At 45.6% G+C, this 17,767-nt stretch overlaps 2 protein-coding genes across 2 annotated transcripts in view; one reads left to right on the top strand and one right to left on the bottom strand.

Moving 5' to 3' along the window:
- Positions 1-5,507, bottom strand: part of LOC133374625 (V-type proton ATPase catalytic subunit A-like) — a 28,486-nt gene extending 22,979 nt beyond the window's left edge. The window contains exons 1-4 of the mRNA XM_061605732.1: positions 5,140-5,507; positions 3,994-4,122; positions 1,324-1,452; positions 127-341 (exon numbers count right to left, since the gene is read on the bottom strand). Of these exons, the coding sequence (XP_061461716.1) occupies positions 127-341; positions 1,324-1,452; positions 3,994-4,075 (426 nt within the window). The 5' untranslated portion in view covers positions 4,076-4,122; positions 5,140-5,507. The remainder of the gene's footprint in view (positions 1-126; positions 342-1,323; positions 1,453-3,993; positions 4,123-5,139) is intronic.
- A 3,214-nt stretch (positions 5,508-8,721) lies between these two features.
- KLHDC9 (kelch domain containing 9) lies at positions 8,722-15,908 on the top strand. Its single transcript, XM_061606112.1, has 4 exons — positions 8,722-9,230; positions 12,274-12,442; positions 13,808-14,006; positions 15,499-15,908. Exons 1-4 carry the CDS (start codon positions 8,722-8,724, stop codon positions 15,663-15,665), a joined length of 1,044 nt encoding a protein of 347 aa, XP_061462096.1. The 3' UTR covers positions 15,666-15,908.
- The last annotated feature ends 1,859 nt before the right edge of the window (positions 15,909-17,767 follow it).

The following is a 17,767-nucleotide window of genomic DNA, read 5'->3' as shown; positions in this document are numbered from 1 at the left end:
CATCAGCTCCAGACCCCGCTGACTGGGGCTGATGGGAATAGTAGTCCAAAACATCTGGATGTTGTTGGCTGGAAATGTCTTGTCATGTCCCAAAATCAATAGTGTGATTGTTTGTCAGGCTCTCACCCGGATGTTTGCGCTCGGACTGAAGTCCCATTTGAGGTCCTGGGACAAAGCCGAGATGTTGATGCCCCGGGGGATGTAGATGCTCTTGGTGAGCTCTGTGATGTCCTTCAGGGGACGCTGGATCCCATCAAAGATGGATCCCATGATACCTGGGCCAAGCTCCACCGACAGTGGCTTCCCAGTCCGCAGAACAGGATCTCCCACGCAAACTCCCGCTGTAGCAATTACTCAGGAAAAAACAATGATGGGGAATAGAGGGGTGCCCGAGAGCAAGAAGAGGGCAGAAGGAGGAAATATTGTGGTTCCCAGCTGGGAAAGAATTAAATCCTGGGTGGAAAGAGACAGAGAGGGGTGGGCTGGCTGACTGGGAAGTTCAGAAACCTGACATAGATGCTCCGTCTCCCTTTCGCACAGACGTTACTTTGTTTGAACACTTTGAAGAACCATCTTCACCTGCCTTGTTGTGACAGCCCCACAATGGAAGCATTACTTTTCGGGAAAATAACTGGATCCCTCACAGCAGTAGGCTATTTTTGTATGTATGCTAAAAATGAATGATTTGTTTATGTCTCCTCTTAAAATTGTTATACTGCCTCAAAATATATATACTGTGACTTCAATATATACATGCAGGGGTGGGGTGGGGGAATTTACAATAATGAGAAACACAGTGAATACAAAACAACAGTGATCAATACAATGACAGATTAAAAAGCAGCTTGAACAACAATCCCTACAGATGCATAAATCCATCAAAGATTAAAGGTCTTGGAGAATCAAGAGGTCTTTGGTGTGGGGAAAACCAGCAATATAGGCACTGGGTGAGCCTCCCTGAGGAGAGAGTTGCACAAGGAGAAGACCCTCTCCACAGTCGTCCCCTGCCCCTCCTGGGGAAGGCTTCCAAAGAAGATCTCACTTTACAGGCATGATCACGCAAGCGTATGGGTGAGGCTCAGGGATTTTACAACTGGGCATGAGGCTAAGGTCATTTCTGAGATGTTCCTCACAACCCGGAACATCAGAGTGGGTGTCTTAAGAGGGCAAGGAGGGCAACCAAAGAGGGTTGAGAGATGGTAGCATCAGTCTTGAAAGGGCCTGGGAACTACGCGGGTAATACCAGGGCAGAGGAAGGGTGTCAAAGGAAACAAAGAGTCAGAAAAGCCAGAGAAAAAGTCTTAGCCCTTTCTGGAAGGATACAGGTCTCCTCATATACTTGGATGGTAGCCAAGTCACCCTCCAGGCGGATTATTTCACCCACCAGCTCAAAGTGACCAACACGCACCAGCTCGTACATGGCAGCTCCAGACATCTTGCAGGCAATCACCACTGGCGATGGGAAGAGGAAAAAGAGAGTCACTGGGCTTTTGTATGGAGCCCAGAACTTCCGATCGCAAGCCTGCTTGCTTCCCTGCCTACTGTCAGCCCTTATTACTGAGTTACAGTCAGATTAACGTCAAAGTTCAATTAGCATGGGAATCCCATTTGGGCTTGCAAATTATGAAACAAACAAATGTCAGCAGTTCACATTTCCGTTATCTTGATTTCTGAAATCCCAGAGGGGTAGCAGCCACATCCCATGAAAAAGACTCCTGCAGCACCTAAAAGATTAACAACTGTATCATGCCCAAAGCATTTTCTATATGTAGAGCACATTCCCCTGCTCTCACCTTCTAACATGGCAGCAACATTCAGAAATCAAAACGTTTTGATCTCCCAGGACACTGGGCTGCTGAAAGTCACCATTCTCCATCAAAAGAATCTTCTACGTTCCCTGTTAGTCCTGTTGTGATTGTGAATGGTCACTGTGTTTATCTTGCACACCTGTGGTCTTCCACATATCGATGGACTACAACTCCCTTCATCCCCTGACCCTGACTAGCTGGGGATCAAGATTCCAACAACGTCTAGAGGGCCACAGGTTCTCAGCCAGGTACACCTCACATTGTACCTTCATAGAATCATAGAATAGAAGAGTTGGAAGGGACCTATAAGGCCATTCAGTCCAACCCCCTGCTCAATGCAGGAATCCAAATCAAATCATTCCCGACAGATGGCTCTCCAGCTGCCTCTTGAAGGCCTCCAGTGTCGGAGAGCCCACTACCTCTCTAGGTCATTGGTTCCATTGTCGTATGGCTCTAACAGTCAGGAAGTTTCTGCTGATGTTCAGTCAACATCTGGCCTTGTGCATGTTGTGGCCTTCTGGACCCAATGGATATATTTTTTCCTCTACATTCATGCATACATGTATCTACCTACTGAGAATGACATTCCATGAAAGCTTTCTGCCACATTAGATCTGTTACGGCAAAATTAGGCATGACATGATTCACATCTTTAGCCCTGGTGGACAATGTCATTAAATAAAGAGCTGGTACAAGAAGGGCCCAAACCAGGTCAGGCCATGGTGGCACAAGGGGGGAGGCTCTAACACATTCCCCCTTCCATGGTGCTAATCCAAACTGGGGAGCCCCACATCAGCTCTTTGCAGTCAGAGGGATGCTCCCATTGCAAATTGCTGGCATCCCCACCCTGATTTGGATAAGTAACAGATGCAAAGGATTGAAGTCTCTCTCTTTTTAGACCGCAGCCCCAAGCACGCTCAGCTCCTCCACTAACACCACGTCGGCTATTTATTTTAAAATATCATGCACAGCAGGGTTAAAGACATTCATAACATCATGTCTGGTTTGGGTCTTAGTCTTTCCAATGCCACAGGACTCATTTCAAAATTCTCCAAGAGTTGACTCCAATAATTAGTTTGACTTCCTCTCACTTTCAGCCAGCGTCCAACCTCTGACCACCTCGGATGTCTCTGCTTCTCACCAAGACCCACCAACTTCCAACTTCCAACAAACCTACAGATGGACCCAGTTTCTGGAAGAGTTCCAGTTCAGACTAGGGATTAAAAACAGCAGAGACTCTTGGGGCACCTTAAAGACTATCAGATTTCCATTTCGATTTCTATGACAAGCTTTCGTGGACTAACACCCACTTCAAATTTCCTTGCCATCAAGTTCTGAGAGAAACAGGCACCATCCCAATCAACTGGAAAGTGGCAACTGTACAACAGGATCTGCTCTTGCCTCTCTATCTTCTCAACTCCCTGTTTTTACCAGGGGAGTCCTCACTTTCTGCTATCTGCCACACGTATAAAAAACACACACTCAAACACTCTCTTGCATTTTGATGATACCTCCTTAACATTTTGTCGGTTCAATTATGTGCAGGCACATTAAAGTGCTTTAGGGTAACCAGAGGGCTATGCCTTGAACCAGCCTTCACCAACCTGATGTCCTCCAGATGGGCTAGGGTAGATGGGAATTGTAGTCCAAAACATCTGGAGTACACCAGGGTGGCAAAGCTGGCTTTGGTTCTAGCGGCGCAGAGGCAGGGTCGCTTTCCCTTCCAGTCCACCCCTTCTCTTTCAAACCCCCCACTTATCCAGACCAACCGTAAATCTTCGTGCAGGTGTTAGGATTTCATTTGTTCTGTATCACAGGGGTGGGCTAGATCACTGTTCTTCAGCCTGGGTCCCCAGATACTATTAGACTTCAACTCCCATCAGTCCAGGAACTAGCCTGGCCGATAGTCAGTAACGTCTGAAATTGCAGTCCCATAATATCTGGAGGGCCACAGGTTCCTCATTCTTGTAATAAGTACAATCTGGAGATCGAACAGTCTATTAAATAAATGTTTTGAAGCTTAAACAAGAGGAAAACGTTATGGTCCTTTTGGTTTCCCAATACTGTACATCCTGCTGCAGCCAAGCACAAAGTCAGGTTATCACAGAGTAAATGAATTTGTCCCATTTTTTCCTCTTTGAACCGTCGGAGGCTGTTATGCTTCTTCAACTGCCAGAGAACCTACCGGGTCCGGAGACACCATGGACGAATCCCAGTTCACTCTCCTTCTCGGCATCCCCAATCTTGGGAAGTTTGGAGAATTCCATGGCCCTGGCTGAGGCCACAGGGTAGAACTTAACAATGGAAACAATATCTGTATCAAACAAAAGGGAGGGTGGGGGGAATAATTTATTTATTTGGTTCCTATCCTGCCCTTCCTCCAGTAGAAGCCCAGGGTGGCATCAAAACAAGCAGCATGGCCCCCTGTGGAACTGAGAGGCACCTCAGCGCATGCATTGTTAAAGGGTAGGGTGCTCATGCCCTGGCTCATTTGCATCAAGCCCCAGATTTCCTGTTCCTTTAAAAAAAAACTTTTGTAAAATCTTTGCTCACTGGGCAGCTGAGTGCAGTGTACAACACAGTGCTGATTATTATTATTATTATTATTATTATTACATTTATATCTCACCTTTCCTCCAAGGAGTTCAAGGTGGCGTACAAACATGGTTCTCCTGCTCCCGATTTTATCCTCACAACAGCCATGTGAAGTAGGTTAGGCTGAGAGACAGTGAGTGGCTCAAGGTCACCCAGATAGCTTCATGGCTAAGAGGGGGATTTGAACCCTGCTCTGCCAAGTCCCAGTCTAACACTCTAACTACTACAGCAGCACACCCAGCATCTTAATTTGCCCAGAGAGGCAAATACATATAAAATGAGCATCTGTCCATGTTATGTGAATATGTGCCGTGGGCTTGTGCCCCCCGCCCCCGCAAGTGCCAAGCACCGTCTCTGCAGATTCTACTCTGCAACCTTCCTACCCTAACCCAACCCTCACATGGTGGATCACAGCTAGGGAACAGCTTCACCTAAAGAGGACCATACCTGGGGCTATGGGTGGCTACCCATTTTCTTTTTTCTTGGCAGGATTCCTGTGCCTTAAAGAAAAACACTTCAGAACAAAAAACAGCTGGATGTTCACAGGTGAAGCTGCATGGATATGAAGTGGGTGGAAAAAGCTTCATCAGTTGAATTCCAGCCACTCACGTACCCATTGAAGGCACAGGAGCCCCGCCAGGAACACATGGAAACCACCATAGGGAACTCTGGTCCAAAACTGCGGACAGCACCTCTCCCCATCCCGACCTCCGAATTCCTGAATGCCAAGCCTTACTCTTTGGAAGCGAGGTGGCAAGTGACTTGGAGAGGAGAACGGACGTCCGTCCTTGCAAGTGGATCCCCGGCTCAGCCTGACCTCTTCTTCTGCTCTCAAGGTTTAGGCAGGCGGGGAGGGGTGGTGTCTCTGCCTTTGGGACGTTGAGGGGGAGGGATATTATTATACAGCAAACAGGTACGGTATGGCTGCCTTCTGCTCTGAAACCAGTTCCGACCTGAGTGGGCCACAGAGAGCCAGGGAGAGGCAGCAGGGTGCTGGGACAAGAAGGAGGGCAGAAAGCCTTCCGAAGCAACTGCAAACAGCCATGCTGTGTACTGTCAACAGCTTGGCCGCTTTCTTCCTTGTGCTTCAGGGCAGCATGGGAAACGGCTCTCCCATGGGAAACAGGAACTCAACAGCTCTTCCTAGAGACACATCTCTATGCCAGGAAAAAAACGCACCTGCTGAATTTCTGCCTGCCATGTAACTGTTAAAGGCAGAGAAAGAGAGGCTCTGCAGCGGGGGAAAGTAGCAACCCTCTTCATAAGATACCCGAAGGGAGAAGTTTGCCACATGCAGCTTTTCTCATCACAGTGATGCAAGGCCAAACCAAACCTGGCAGAGTGTCAATGTGACTCTTAAAAGTGTAACTGGTGTTGCCAACATTTTCTGGAAGGGCTCCTTCTGCTTTTTTAACAGCAGCACAGCAAACAGAAATTCAGCAGGGGAAGCTTTTGGGGCTGAATTTAATGCTGTGTCAAGGAGCCATTTAAAACACAGGGCTGTGTGACCTCTTCCACAGGGCCAGGGAACAAAAGTTGGGAGGCCTCTCCTCAGGTACCAATGCATAAATATAAACAATAAAGAGTTATTTCTTATGTTTCGAACATGGACATGTTTCAAAACAAACAAGGAACCCCTCCAGACCTCCTTTTGATTGTGCATTCATCATGATTTGCGCTCATGATGCTATTGGGGTGGTCAGATCCCACTTTCAACACTGTTGGTGCCTGCAAAATTTTGGGGGTGGTCACAATGCACAATTTCCAATGAATGCATAGCACGCAACTTCCTGCTGAAATCCCATACTTCTTTATATCACAAACGTTCTGATTTATATTTGTCTGGACAGCAATAATGAGAGCACTGGGGAAGTACAGCAGAATAACTAATAAAGCAGAATAAATCTAGCACTAATGCACAATTATTGCGTCAAGGACATGTTTCAGAATATACCCATGCTAAAACACCAGTCAGACAGGCCGACAAAATAGGGAAGCCTTTGGAGAAGCACACTCTGCACGTGCTCAGGAACACTCCTCTCCGCTCATCAATTCCCTTAATGAAATTATTTCCCAAGGGGAAATACAATTCCCTGGGAGGATTCATATATGAGTGGTAAAGCAACAGGTTTGGAAGCAAATTAAATTAAATTAAATTAAAATATAAAACCCATAATCAGTTCCTGGCATCTCTAGTTTTAAAAAATCTTGGTTAGTAGAAACCTTGGAGAGGAACTGCCAGTCAGCGCAGACACAGACTAGGCTAGATGGATCGAAGGGACTCTCTCGAAGGCATCTCTCTAAGTCACATGTTCACTCTGCACATGCTCAGAGAGACACAGATTGTGGCTCCAATATGTCTGAAAACAAGTACAGGGAGCTCTGATAGCACTCTCTCTCATTTCCCTGTGCCACCCTCATCCCATGGCCAGTTATTGTTCCTCAGCCTGTTCCAAATTCTTTCCAGATTCCTCGTGACTCCACCACACTGGCCCTGGCCGAAACCATCCCTCCACCTCTGGTTTATTTATACTCCTGCTAACTTTACCACACTCAGCAACTGCTTTCTGGCAGGGCCTGCCTTTTCCTGTAGCTACAGAACCCGTTGTCAAGACACACTGATGGGGGTTGCTATGGGCTCCTGGTTGCCAAGTAACCAGGTTTCTCCTCTGCAGTGGCTTCCTCTTTTAAGGTAGGCCCGATGACAGCTTCTAGCATTTATAACACAGCAATCCGAGCGCACAAATCTGGTTTGGGTTTGGGGGAATGTTTCTACGGTATAACTGGAAAACACACCATTACAGAGCGTGTAGGGCTGTCCGTGAGCACTTGCACAATTTGTACACCAATCGCTGCAGGCTGGGTGAGGCTCTGCCAAGCAGGGCTGAGTCAGGAGCACAGATTCACCCCACTGCAGAATTTTAGGGAAAGCAATCTTTTATGTTTGTGACCTGACAGTTTCCATATGAAGAATAAGAATCTTTGGAATTGGGGAATTAAAAAAAAAAACCAAATTAATCAGTGGGAGTAGGTGCACCAAACTCCCTACGCAAACGCTCTAGTTTGCCCCTATTTATTTACCAGGGGAAGCGCCCCCCTTTCAAACCTGTTCCTGCTGATATGCCATTCTTTTTGTTCCTGTTGTTGCCTTTTGGGGATGCCTGGGTAAAATGAGTGGAGAGTCAGATTGTTGGCGAGCTATGCAGAAGGGGACGCTGGTTTTCACTTTAGGCTCAGTGGTGCAGTTAACCAAACGGGTTTTAAAAACCAAGTGCAAAAGCTGGTTCTTATTTTAGCTTTAGGAGGGGTAGGAAGGGAATGTCTGTAGCGTGCTAGTGTGAATGTATATATAAGCATGTGCCTGTGTGCGTATTGTATGCCTAGATGTTCAGTTCATTGTTTAAGTGAGGTTGCTCAGTTTACACCTGATGTAAGGAGCTGTGAGAATCCTGCCGTAAAGAGTATGAATGCATTCCTGGAGGGCATCCCTGAATTCCGTTAGAATTGACTGTCAGACAGATCTGTGAGAGACAGTACTCTTGTAAGGTATGTGAGAGACAATTTACCTGACGTTATCAGGTGAAAGTGGTATGTGTAGTGTGGTGTAGTGGTTAAGGTGTTGGACTACGACCTGGGAGACCAGGGTTCGAATCCCCACACAGCCATGAAGCTCACTGGCCGGTCACTGCTTCTCCTCCTCAGAGGCAGGCAATGGTAAACCCCCTCTGAATACCACTTACCATGAAAACCCTATTCATAGGGTCACCCATAACTCGGAATCAACTTGAAGGCAGTCCATTTCATTTTTTTTCTCCAGATCAAACTTCTGGTACCTAATTAAAAATCCTTCTAAAATTAAAGTTGCCATCCTTGTTGTTTATTTTGGGTTCACCTTCCCCAAGATTGCCAAAAGTGGGGAGACCATTCCATACTGTGACACTAATTCTGTTTTGCCAAGGAATACCTGCCCAGTAGAGCTGGCCCAGAAATTAGCTTCCAAATTGTTGTAATCCTGGACAGTTATTTGTTATTACTCTAGATCCTTCTCCTCCCTTGAATGGATCAGGCGAAGGGCCACAGCTCAGTGACAGAGCATCTGCTTTCATGCTGAAGAGCTCAGGTTCAATCCCAGTTATCTCCAGGTAGATCTGGGAAAGGCCCCAGTCTGAAATCCTGGCAAGCTGCTGCCAATTAGTGTACGTAACATGGGGCTCCAACATGGCTATCTACAGTTAAAAAAACCCCACTTACTCTCAATATTGACCGCTGACCTGTTCCTTGACCTTTGCTGCTCTGCCTTCTGCAGGTCAAACCTGATATGACAGCCACCGGCATCAGCTGGGATTGGAGGCCAGTGGTGCACAGTGACCTCCTGGCCCGCGCTTTCCACTCGTGCAACGTGGTTCAGGGGAAGCTCCTCATCTTTGGGGGTCTGAAGTCGCAGGAGACCCAAGAGCCGCCCCTTGGGGATGTGGTGGCCTTTGACCCGTTGCTCCAGACGGTCAGAACAATTGCTCCCGAATGTGGGCACCATCGAAGCCACCATGAGGCCGTGGTCCTGGCCAACCGCTTCCTGTGCGTGGTGGGGGGCTGGGATGGCTCCCGCAGGGTCTCAGATGTGTGCTGCTTTGACGCTGAGCAGGGACAGTGGGAACGCTGGTCTGTGGGGCCCTCCAGCGAGGCCCCCGTGGGGCTCAGCAGCCATACCTGCACCAAGCTAACAGACCAGGAAGTACGAGTGGTGGGCCGTGAGGGCGGGCTACGTACACAGCGGCGCTATGCCAGCATCTTCACCCTACGTCTCAACCCTGCCACCAAGACCTACTGGTACGTCCTGCCTGGTTCCCCTGAATAATCAGCGGCTTGCAAGGACTTCAGCCCTGAGGACTTGTGTTCTTTTTTTTTTTTTTTCCAATAATTTTTATTCAGATTTTCATAAAACATACAAGACGAAATCATAAAACATTCAAAGACAAAAAACAAAATCAAAAATAGTTAAACAAAAAAGAAAAAGAAAAAAAAAACAAAAATAAAAAATAAAGAGTAAAATATTGACTTCCCATTTGTCAAAGATCAAATCAGTTATAAGTCTATAATATATAACAATCCTGTCTCTTAAGTCATATTATAAAATCACTTTCCTCCAGTAGTTATCTTACTTAATCATCAAATCTCATAAACATTACTTTATTCTTTCCACAAAAAGTCAAAGAGAGGTTTCAATTCTTTAAGAAATATATCTATCAATTTTTTTTTTCCAGATAAGCATATCGATTAATCCATCTCATTACTAATTATGATAATCTTATTGTCATAACCATAGTCAAAATAAACATTTCAATTAATCCATCACATCAGAATCTGTTAGGTTCAGTAATTTCAGTAGCCATTGTTCTATTATCCCTATTAGTTCCATTTTCCATCTTCCATCTTCAGTAGTCTTGTTAAGTCCAGTAATTTCAATATCCAATCTTCCATTATCAGTATTCCATAATAATCTTGCTGTCAAAGCCATAGTCATATAGTAAGAGTCTGATGGGAATTACCTCTATCCCAAATATTTTCTTGCCATCCATTCTGAGTAGGTTGCTGAAATACTGCTGTAAAATCATATCTCTGTTCTTTTTTTCAAAATACACTGGGTCATCTCTTAAAAGTTTTTCCATTGTCACATGGCTGCAGTTAATTCCATAGATTTTCTCTATATTGGGCTCCATCACATCATTCCAGTCCAGAAGATTATCCATGCCATTGATAACTTTATCTCTAGAATCTTCATTAATTTCTTCAGAGATAACATTGAGTTCCAAACAATAGATTTTATTTCTAAAGTCCATAGACTCCAAATCTTGTTCCTGTTCCACGTTTGTTCCAATCTCCGGGATCTCCTCTCTCACAGGGACCCCTGTTCCAGTCTCCAGGGTCTCCTCTCTCACAGGGACCCCTGTTCCAGTCTCCAGGGTCTCCTCTCTCACAAGGACCCCTATGTCTTTAATCTCCTGTGTCTCCAAACAATAGATTTTGTTTCTAAAGTCCATAGACTCCAAATCTTTTTCCTGTTCCACGTTTGTTCCAATCTCCGGGGTCTCCTCTCTCACAGGGACCCCTTCCAGGGTCACCTCTCTCACAGGGACCCCTATATCTTTAATCTCCTGCTTCATTTTACTCAATTCAATTTTCAGCTCCTTACAACCCTGTCGCAGGTTTTGTTTCGTTATCTCAATCTCATCCATTATTTTCTGAAACATAGTTATTTCCAGATTCTCAGCCACTTTCTTAATTGCCATTTTAAAAGAAAAATATAGGAAAACCACTTCTTATTTCAGCAACAATTGGGTTAATACTCCAAACTTGGTGACATCACAGTATAAACAGAGCAGACAGCCTTATCTCTCCATGCTTAAGTAAACAAAATGCAGTTCCCAGGATCGAAACAATTAATGGCGGTTGTCAGGAAACAGATTCGTCAAAATAAAATAGACCAAAAAGAGAGTAGTCTCAGACAATATAATATTCTTCAAAATAAAAATCTGGAATAGAAATCCCTCTTCTGTGTATATCTTTAGAATGCAAATCCAGGACAGCTTTTTGCAACAAAAACAGAGATAAGCTATTAATTAGTGAGTAGCAGAGAGAAGTTATGGCTCCCCAGTGAGATGTCAAAAACCGATCAATCTGGCAAATCTCTTTTAAACAGCAACAATTTAAGTCAAGTAAAAGAAAAATATAGAAAGAAGGGTGCTTGCCTGTTAGTGCGTTCTCTCTTAGAAGATAAGATGAACGTTCGCTTTATCAGATAGAGCTTGTTGTTGAAAATCCGTCCCACCTTCGTCGGCTGGACCTCGTCCCATAAATTAATGAGATCTGGTCGTCCCAACAAAAATAGGCTTTGAGGTTAATCTCTTCGTTTCTCCCTACCCGGGAGAAGTTTAATCAGTCAAAAAAAAAAAAAAACCTGACTGATATATCTGAATAAGCTTCTTTTGAGGCAGGAGCCCGTCTCAAAAGCAGGCACAGGCTAAGTCACCCTTCCCGGAAGTCGAGGACTTGTGTTCTTAATCTCCACGCATGGGCTTAGTTCTCATGAAGGGGTTCAACCTGTGTCTGCACAGTGTGTACCACTTTGGATGGGGGCTCACATGACTGAATGCCCCCTAATGCAATAATAAAAACCCTTGCATGTAAAAAAAAAAAAAATCTAGCATTGTCAGAAAGAAGAGTTGTTATTGGGGCTGAAACATTTAGACAATTCATCAACTAGATTGATTAAAACATTTTGATAGATTAAAAATGTCACCCTAGTTAATCAGGTTTCCCCCCCAAAACAATTGTTTACTTTAAAATATATACATATACATATATTTTAAATGATGGGGTGGGGGACCGGTGCCGTCTTGGAAGAGGCACTCTTCCCCACTCTCTCCCACACAGGACACAATGCCTCTTTCAAAGAGGTGGCCTGGCACAATATGTGAGTGCATCAACTGAAAACAAAGCATGCTTTTTCTTCAAGATATTTGTAGTATGTATGCATGTATGTATATTTATTTATTTCCCATCTTTCACCCCGAGGTCCCAGGGCGGGTTACAATCATTTAAAATACATCCTTAAAAACCATTTAAAACAACTTACAAACGAGGTGGGTCCCCGGTGTCAAAGGCCAGGGTGAAGAGGTGCATCTGCATGCTGATTTCCATCAGATAAAACTCACACAATTAAGAAACATTTTAACCAGATGATAGCCGCCCAAGCACACCATGTATTAAACTGCCCGCACCCTAGTGCTTCAGGTGACCTTTGTGAAGGAGGTTTGGTTCAGTGGGCTGGTTTAAAGAGAGTTATCCTTTGCGCATCCCCTCCACTTGCTAGGTACAAAGAGGAGGAATCTCACACGGCCTCACGGGCCGGCCATTCGGCCATGCTGTTGCGCGAGACCAGCACAAGCGGGAAAGGGAGCGGCTACAAACTACTGGTGTTTGGAGGGCGCGACTCTGCCGACTTTGACGTGGCTGGACATTGGGGGAAAAGCAAGATCCACGTGAGTGAGCGTGAGGGGGCCCTCAATGTTGTCTGAGCCAACACTTGGCTTGAGGAGATCTATGGGTGGCAGGGAAGGGAAAGCTGAGATCCCCCCATGGGAATAGGGCCACAGCTCAATGGTTGAGCCCATGCTTTTTATAAACTCCTGGCATGTTCAGGTAGCGCTGGGATAAAACTCTCTGCCTGAAACCCCATGGAACTGCTGCCAGCCAGTGCACAGAACACTGAACTAGATGGCCCAATGGCCTGACTCAGTATAAGGCAGCTTTCTAGGTTCCCCTGTGTAAATCCCTGTATTTTCCCCAAACCAGTGTCCTCCTCTCCACTCTCTTTCCGTGAGCCAAATCTGCACTGCCATTTGGCGGCAGCAACAGCAAGGAAGCAGTCAAGGAGATCACTCGTGGGGCCCTTTCCTGGAGTTGTGGCTGCAGCAAGGGCCCAATGATGCCAACCATCGGTGCTGGCCTTGCAACGGGCAATGGGAAGCACCCAAGGGAGACAATTGGGCAGGGATCAGCAGTGGCTGCTGTGCCCTCAGTGGACGGCTCCAAGGGTACCTGCCTGCCTCTCCAAAGTCCAACCCAGGGTTTCAGTGCAAAAGCAACCGCAGCTCTCTGTCCACACCAGGAATTCTCCACAATCTGAGATGCGATGGTCTTCAGCCATTTTTCTAAGGAAATTAAGGAATTGTAGAATACATGAAACTACCTAGCCTTTACAAATTACTTTGTGAGATTTACAGTGCAATTTTATGCATTGGAAGAAAGTTCCACTGGGTTTAATTGGGCTTGCTCCATAGAAAGTGTGTTTAGGAATTCAGCCTAAGGCTATTGTCATGCAAAAGTAGACCTGCACTACAAATTATTCAGCTTCAGTATTTTAGATAGAAATTAGAAACTTTTTTTTGTTAATTTTTTGTACAATGTATTGCTTTATTGATGTATTTTTATATTTGTGTTTACTTTTTCTGTAAGCCGCCTTGAGGGCCGTATAAATAAACATTAACATAACAATCTAGTTTGCAAGTCGGGACCTTGAAGAGAGAGCAGCTAAATTTCTGGCTGGTGGTTCAAATCAGGATGTGAATTGCTGTCCTTTGCAACTGACCCCCTTCTCCCCCCCCCCCCCCCGCATACGCCTATCCGGCTTTTCTCAATCCACTCCTTTCAGCTACTCTGCTCCATGGGGATCCAGTCCCTCATGCTCTCTGCCTCCAGCTAGCAAAAAGAATATTATCTAGCCGAAATCAAGCATTTTAAATCCACATCTTTTTAATGTAGTATTTAGCAGCACTAAAACGTGTAGTCTCCACCCAGCTGGACAGCTCCCTTCTCAATGTCTACCACCCTCTTTTCCTCCTCAGGTTGATTCTGTCCATGCTCCTGGACTGACAGAGCATCTCTCTTGCCTGGTCAGCACCAAAAAGGGATCCCTGCAGGCTCCCAAGGGCCTGAGGCACCAATCCTGCACTGTGGTGGGGCCTTTTGCGGTCATCTTTGGAGGCGAGACCCTATCGAAGGGCAGGGATGCCGTTTGCAATGACCTTTACATCCACGATACAAGTAAGGGATGTCTCTACTCAAGAGATTCTTTCCGACAGAAGTTGTGGCGAATCTTCGGGGTGCTCACTATGGGGGTGCATGGGCACAATTCTCCAGCTACACAGCACCATCCTCCACACACACATTCATGGCAATTCTCCACAACCTTGTTGAGAAGGGAATCGTGTGCACTGGCCAAGGCAGGATGACCACATACACGCACTTACCTGGGAATAAGCCCCATTGAACTCAATAGGGCTTACTTCTCTGCATAGGATTGGACTGATGGGGTCTGAAGGTTGAAAGAACGGGATGTGCTTAATCTGTAGAAGACTCCAGGGGAGAAAGAACCTGATAGCATTGTATTCCAATCCCTGAAGGGCTGTCGCATTGAAGAGGACACATCTAGCTGGGGCTCATAGATGAAATTTCTGTCTCCCATGCACACTCCAACTTTAGAGACCTGCTTGAATGTTTGACAAAAACGTATCATTCACTGCCTAACTCATTACCCATTTTATCACCTTAGGTTTGTTGTGTGTAAAAATAGGCTCTTTGTATGGCTATTTGTTATAAGGGTTTTTTTAAAAACAAAAGGTACAATATATAGAAAAAAGAGCAAAGATTTTTCCTCTGCTTACCCAGAGAGGCAGGACATCTGTTGGGTTTATGTTACAGGAGGGCGTATTTTAGAGGAAGAAAGTTATTGAGACTGCAAGAGCAGTTTGACAATTGCACTAGTTACCTAGAGGAGGGGTCATCTCTCCCTTACTCGAGGCCTCCAAGCTGAGGCTGGGCAGCCATCTTGGGAAGACACTCCAGCTCTGGAGTCCCTGCACTGAACAAGGAGCTACACTTAGTGGTCTTCAACAGGGGTAGAACACCTGTGGCCCTCCAGATATTGTTGGACTCCATATCCCATCATCCCAGCAAGGGATGATGGGACGTTGTAGTTCAGCAACATCTGGAGAGCCGTCTCTGGCCTACAAGGGGCCCTCCAACTGTGACTGCCAGGCTTCCTCTCTAATCCAGCAGTTGTTAAAGCAGAGGCCAGAGTTTACAAAACTACCTTTAAGGAAGCCCCAGGGGACTCCCCACCACCACAATCAAGTTTCAGCTTTCTCACTGGACACCCCACATGGCTTTTGAAACTCCCCTCCAATTCAAAAGTGGTTTTCCATATGGCATCTAAGGAAAGTTCCTTTCCTCTTTTGTATAACTTGGGCGGGGAGGATGTGAATGACAATTACACAGCTAGACGTTCCCCGCTGCTTTGCTTACTGAAACATGTAGGGAAAGACAGACACAATTGTTAGCCAAGATAGATTGGACTATCCTGACTCTGCCCACAGAGAAGTTTCAGGTATGAGTCCCTTCTGCACCAGCCAACCTGGGGAGCTGATGAGTAAGAAGGGTGAAGTCTCTCCAAAACCCTCACAGCTTGTTTTCTATGGAAGAAAATGTAAACTGTTTAAAAAAACTCTCATGGAGCTTTTGTTTTCCCCTCTCCCAGGGTCATCACCAGCAAACTGGTTCCACTTTCCTTGTTCCAACCGAGCCCAGAAGAGAGTTGGCCACCGTACCTGCCTTTGGAATGACAAGCTCTACCTCATTGGGGGTTTGGGGGCTGATGGCAAGACACCCTGCCCAGAGATCTGCAGCTTAGAGATCTCCCCATGAACCCCAGAATTTCTCGCCACTGGCTCTCTGCAACCTTTCGAGCGGATGCTCCTCTCAAGTTTGCCCCACTATCGCCCTTCTTGGCAGGGGAAGGTATGGCCTTTGGTTCATGTGAAATAAAGCACTCCTCTTGCATGTGAAATAGACTTCTGCAGTCTTTCTGCAGATCAAAATGCAACAGAAACAAGTGGTCAAACTGAAGCATGCTAGAAAGAAAGTGCCTCACCTAGGGGTCAAAAAAGATTCCAGACTTAACGAATAAAGTTTTACCAGTCCAAAGAATTGCATGCAAAGCTGATCTCTGGGTCCCTCCAAAATAAAAATTTGTCTGTCTGTACCCTGTTTAACACAATTTTTGCAATGGCAAACAAAAGATGAATTCTTTAACCTACCTACACAGATTTGCAAGATTTCTCTTACTTTTAGGTTTCTGATCCAATTCAAGTTTTAGCAGATAAATCACATGAATTTTAATCAAATCAACATCCATTTGCATGTGAATAAATAAAGCAGTCTTTTTTGGGGGTGGCGAAGGACATGGTTTCAGATGAACCTTGGATTTCAGGAAAGCCGATTTTAGCAAGCTCAGGGAAATGATGGGTAGGACCCCGTGGCTAGATAGACTAAAGAAAAAAGGAGCCCAAGAAGCGTGGGAGTTCATGAAGAACGTATTACAAAAAGCGCAATCGCAAACAATTCCAAAGAGGAAGAAAAATGGAAGACATCGGAAAAAGCCAATGTGGCTACACGGAAGACTGGTGGAGGAGGTAAAAGTAAAAAAGAGCATGTATAAAGAATGGAAGGAAGGACGCATCACCAAGGAAGAGTACCGACGAGCGGCTCGGGCTTGCAGGAATAGCGTAAGGAAAGCTAAAACCCAGAATGAGCTGAGGCTGGCGAGGGAAGTGGGGAACAACAAAAAGGGGTTTTTCAGATATGTTCGAAGCAAGAGAAAGACCAAGGAAACGGTGGGACTGCTGCTCAATGAGGATGGCAAAATGTTGACAGATAACGAGGAAAAAGCAGAACTGCTCAACACCTATTTTACCTCCGTTTTCTCCCAAAAAAGGAACAGTGTGCAACCTTGCATCGGTAGCAATCTCAGTAAGGGTCGGGACTGCAGTTCGAGATTGATAAGGAGATAGTCAGGAAATACCTAGTTAACCTAAATGAGTTCAAATCTCCAGGGCCTGATGAACTGCATCCCAGAGTATTGAAGGAACTTGCGGATGTACTCTCGGAACCTCTTGCCATCATCTTTGAGAAATCCTGGAGAATGGGACAGGTGCCGGAGGATTGGAGACGGGCAAACGTCGTCCCGCTCTTTAAAAAGGGTAAAAAAGAAGATCCGGGGAATTACAGGCTGGTCAGTCTGACTTCAGTACCGGGAAAGATATTAGAACGGATAATAAAAGAGTCCATTGGCAACTATCTAGATGACAATGCTGTGATTAGAAGGAGCCAGCATGGGTTTGTCAAGAAAAAATCCTGTCAAACTAATCTCACCTCTTTTTTTGATCAGGTCACTAACTTAGTAGATGGTGGAAATGCTGTAGATGTCATCTATCTAGATTTCAGCAAGGCGTTTGACAAAGTCCCCCAAGACCTTTTGATTAGCAAACTCGTCAAATGCGGACTACATGGAAATACTGTCAGGTGGATTCACAACTGGTTGGAAAGCCGTACTCAAAGAGTGGTCGTCGGTGGCTGTGCTTCGGACTGGAAGGAGGTCTCGAGTGGAGTGCCACAGGGTTCTGTCCTGGGGTCGATACTCTTCAACATTTTTATCAATGACTTAGATGATGGGGTGGAGGGAAGCCTTATGAAGTTTGCGGATGATACGAAACTGGGAGGGATAGCTAACACAATGGAAGACAGGAATAAAATCCAAAGGTAGACTAGAAAATTGGGCTGAAATTAATAAAATGACATTCAATAAAGACAAATGCAGGATTCTGCATTTAGGCCACAAAAACAAAATGCACAGGTACAGGATGGGAAATACCCGGCTTAGCAGTAGTGCGTGTGAGAAGGACCTTGGAATTGTAGTGGATCGCAAGTTGAACATGACCCAGCAGTGTGATGCTGCGGCAAAAAAGGCA

This window comes from Rhineura floridana, chromosome 22 (genome assembly GCF_030035675.1).
Source record: "Rhineura floridana isolate rRhiFlo1 chromosome 22, rRhiFlo1.hap2, whole genome shotgun sequence".
NCBI lineage: Eukaryota > Metazoa > Chordata > Lepidosauria > Squamata > Rhineuridae > Rhineura > Rhineura floridana.
Note: the sequence above shows the minus strand (reverse complement) of the source record. Positions and strands in the feature narration are given on the sequence as shown.

Bases quoted from the DNA above. Each gene is read 5' to 3' on its own strand.
- KLHDC9 (XM_061606112.1), top strand. From the start codon at position 8,722: ATGACAGCCACCGGCATCAGCTGGGATTGGAGGCCAGTGGTGCACAGT. The intron at 9,231-12,273 runs GTACGTCCTGCC...TCCACTTGCTAG, and splicing joins CCTGCCACCAAGACCTACTG to GTACAAAGAGGAGGAATCTC. The intron at 12,443-13,807 runs GTGAGTGAGCGT...TTTCCTCCTCAG, and splicing joins GGGGGAAAAGCAAGATCCAC to GTTGATTCTGTCCATGCTCC.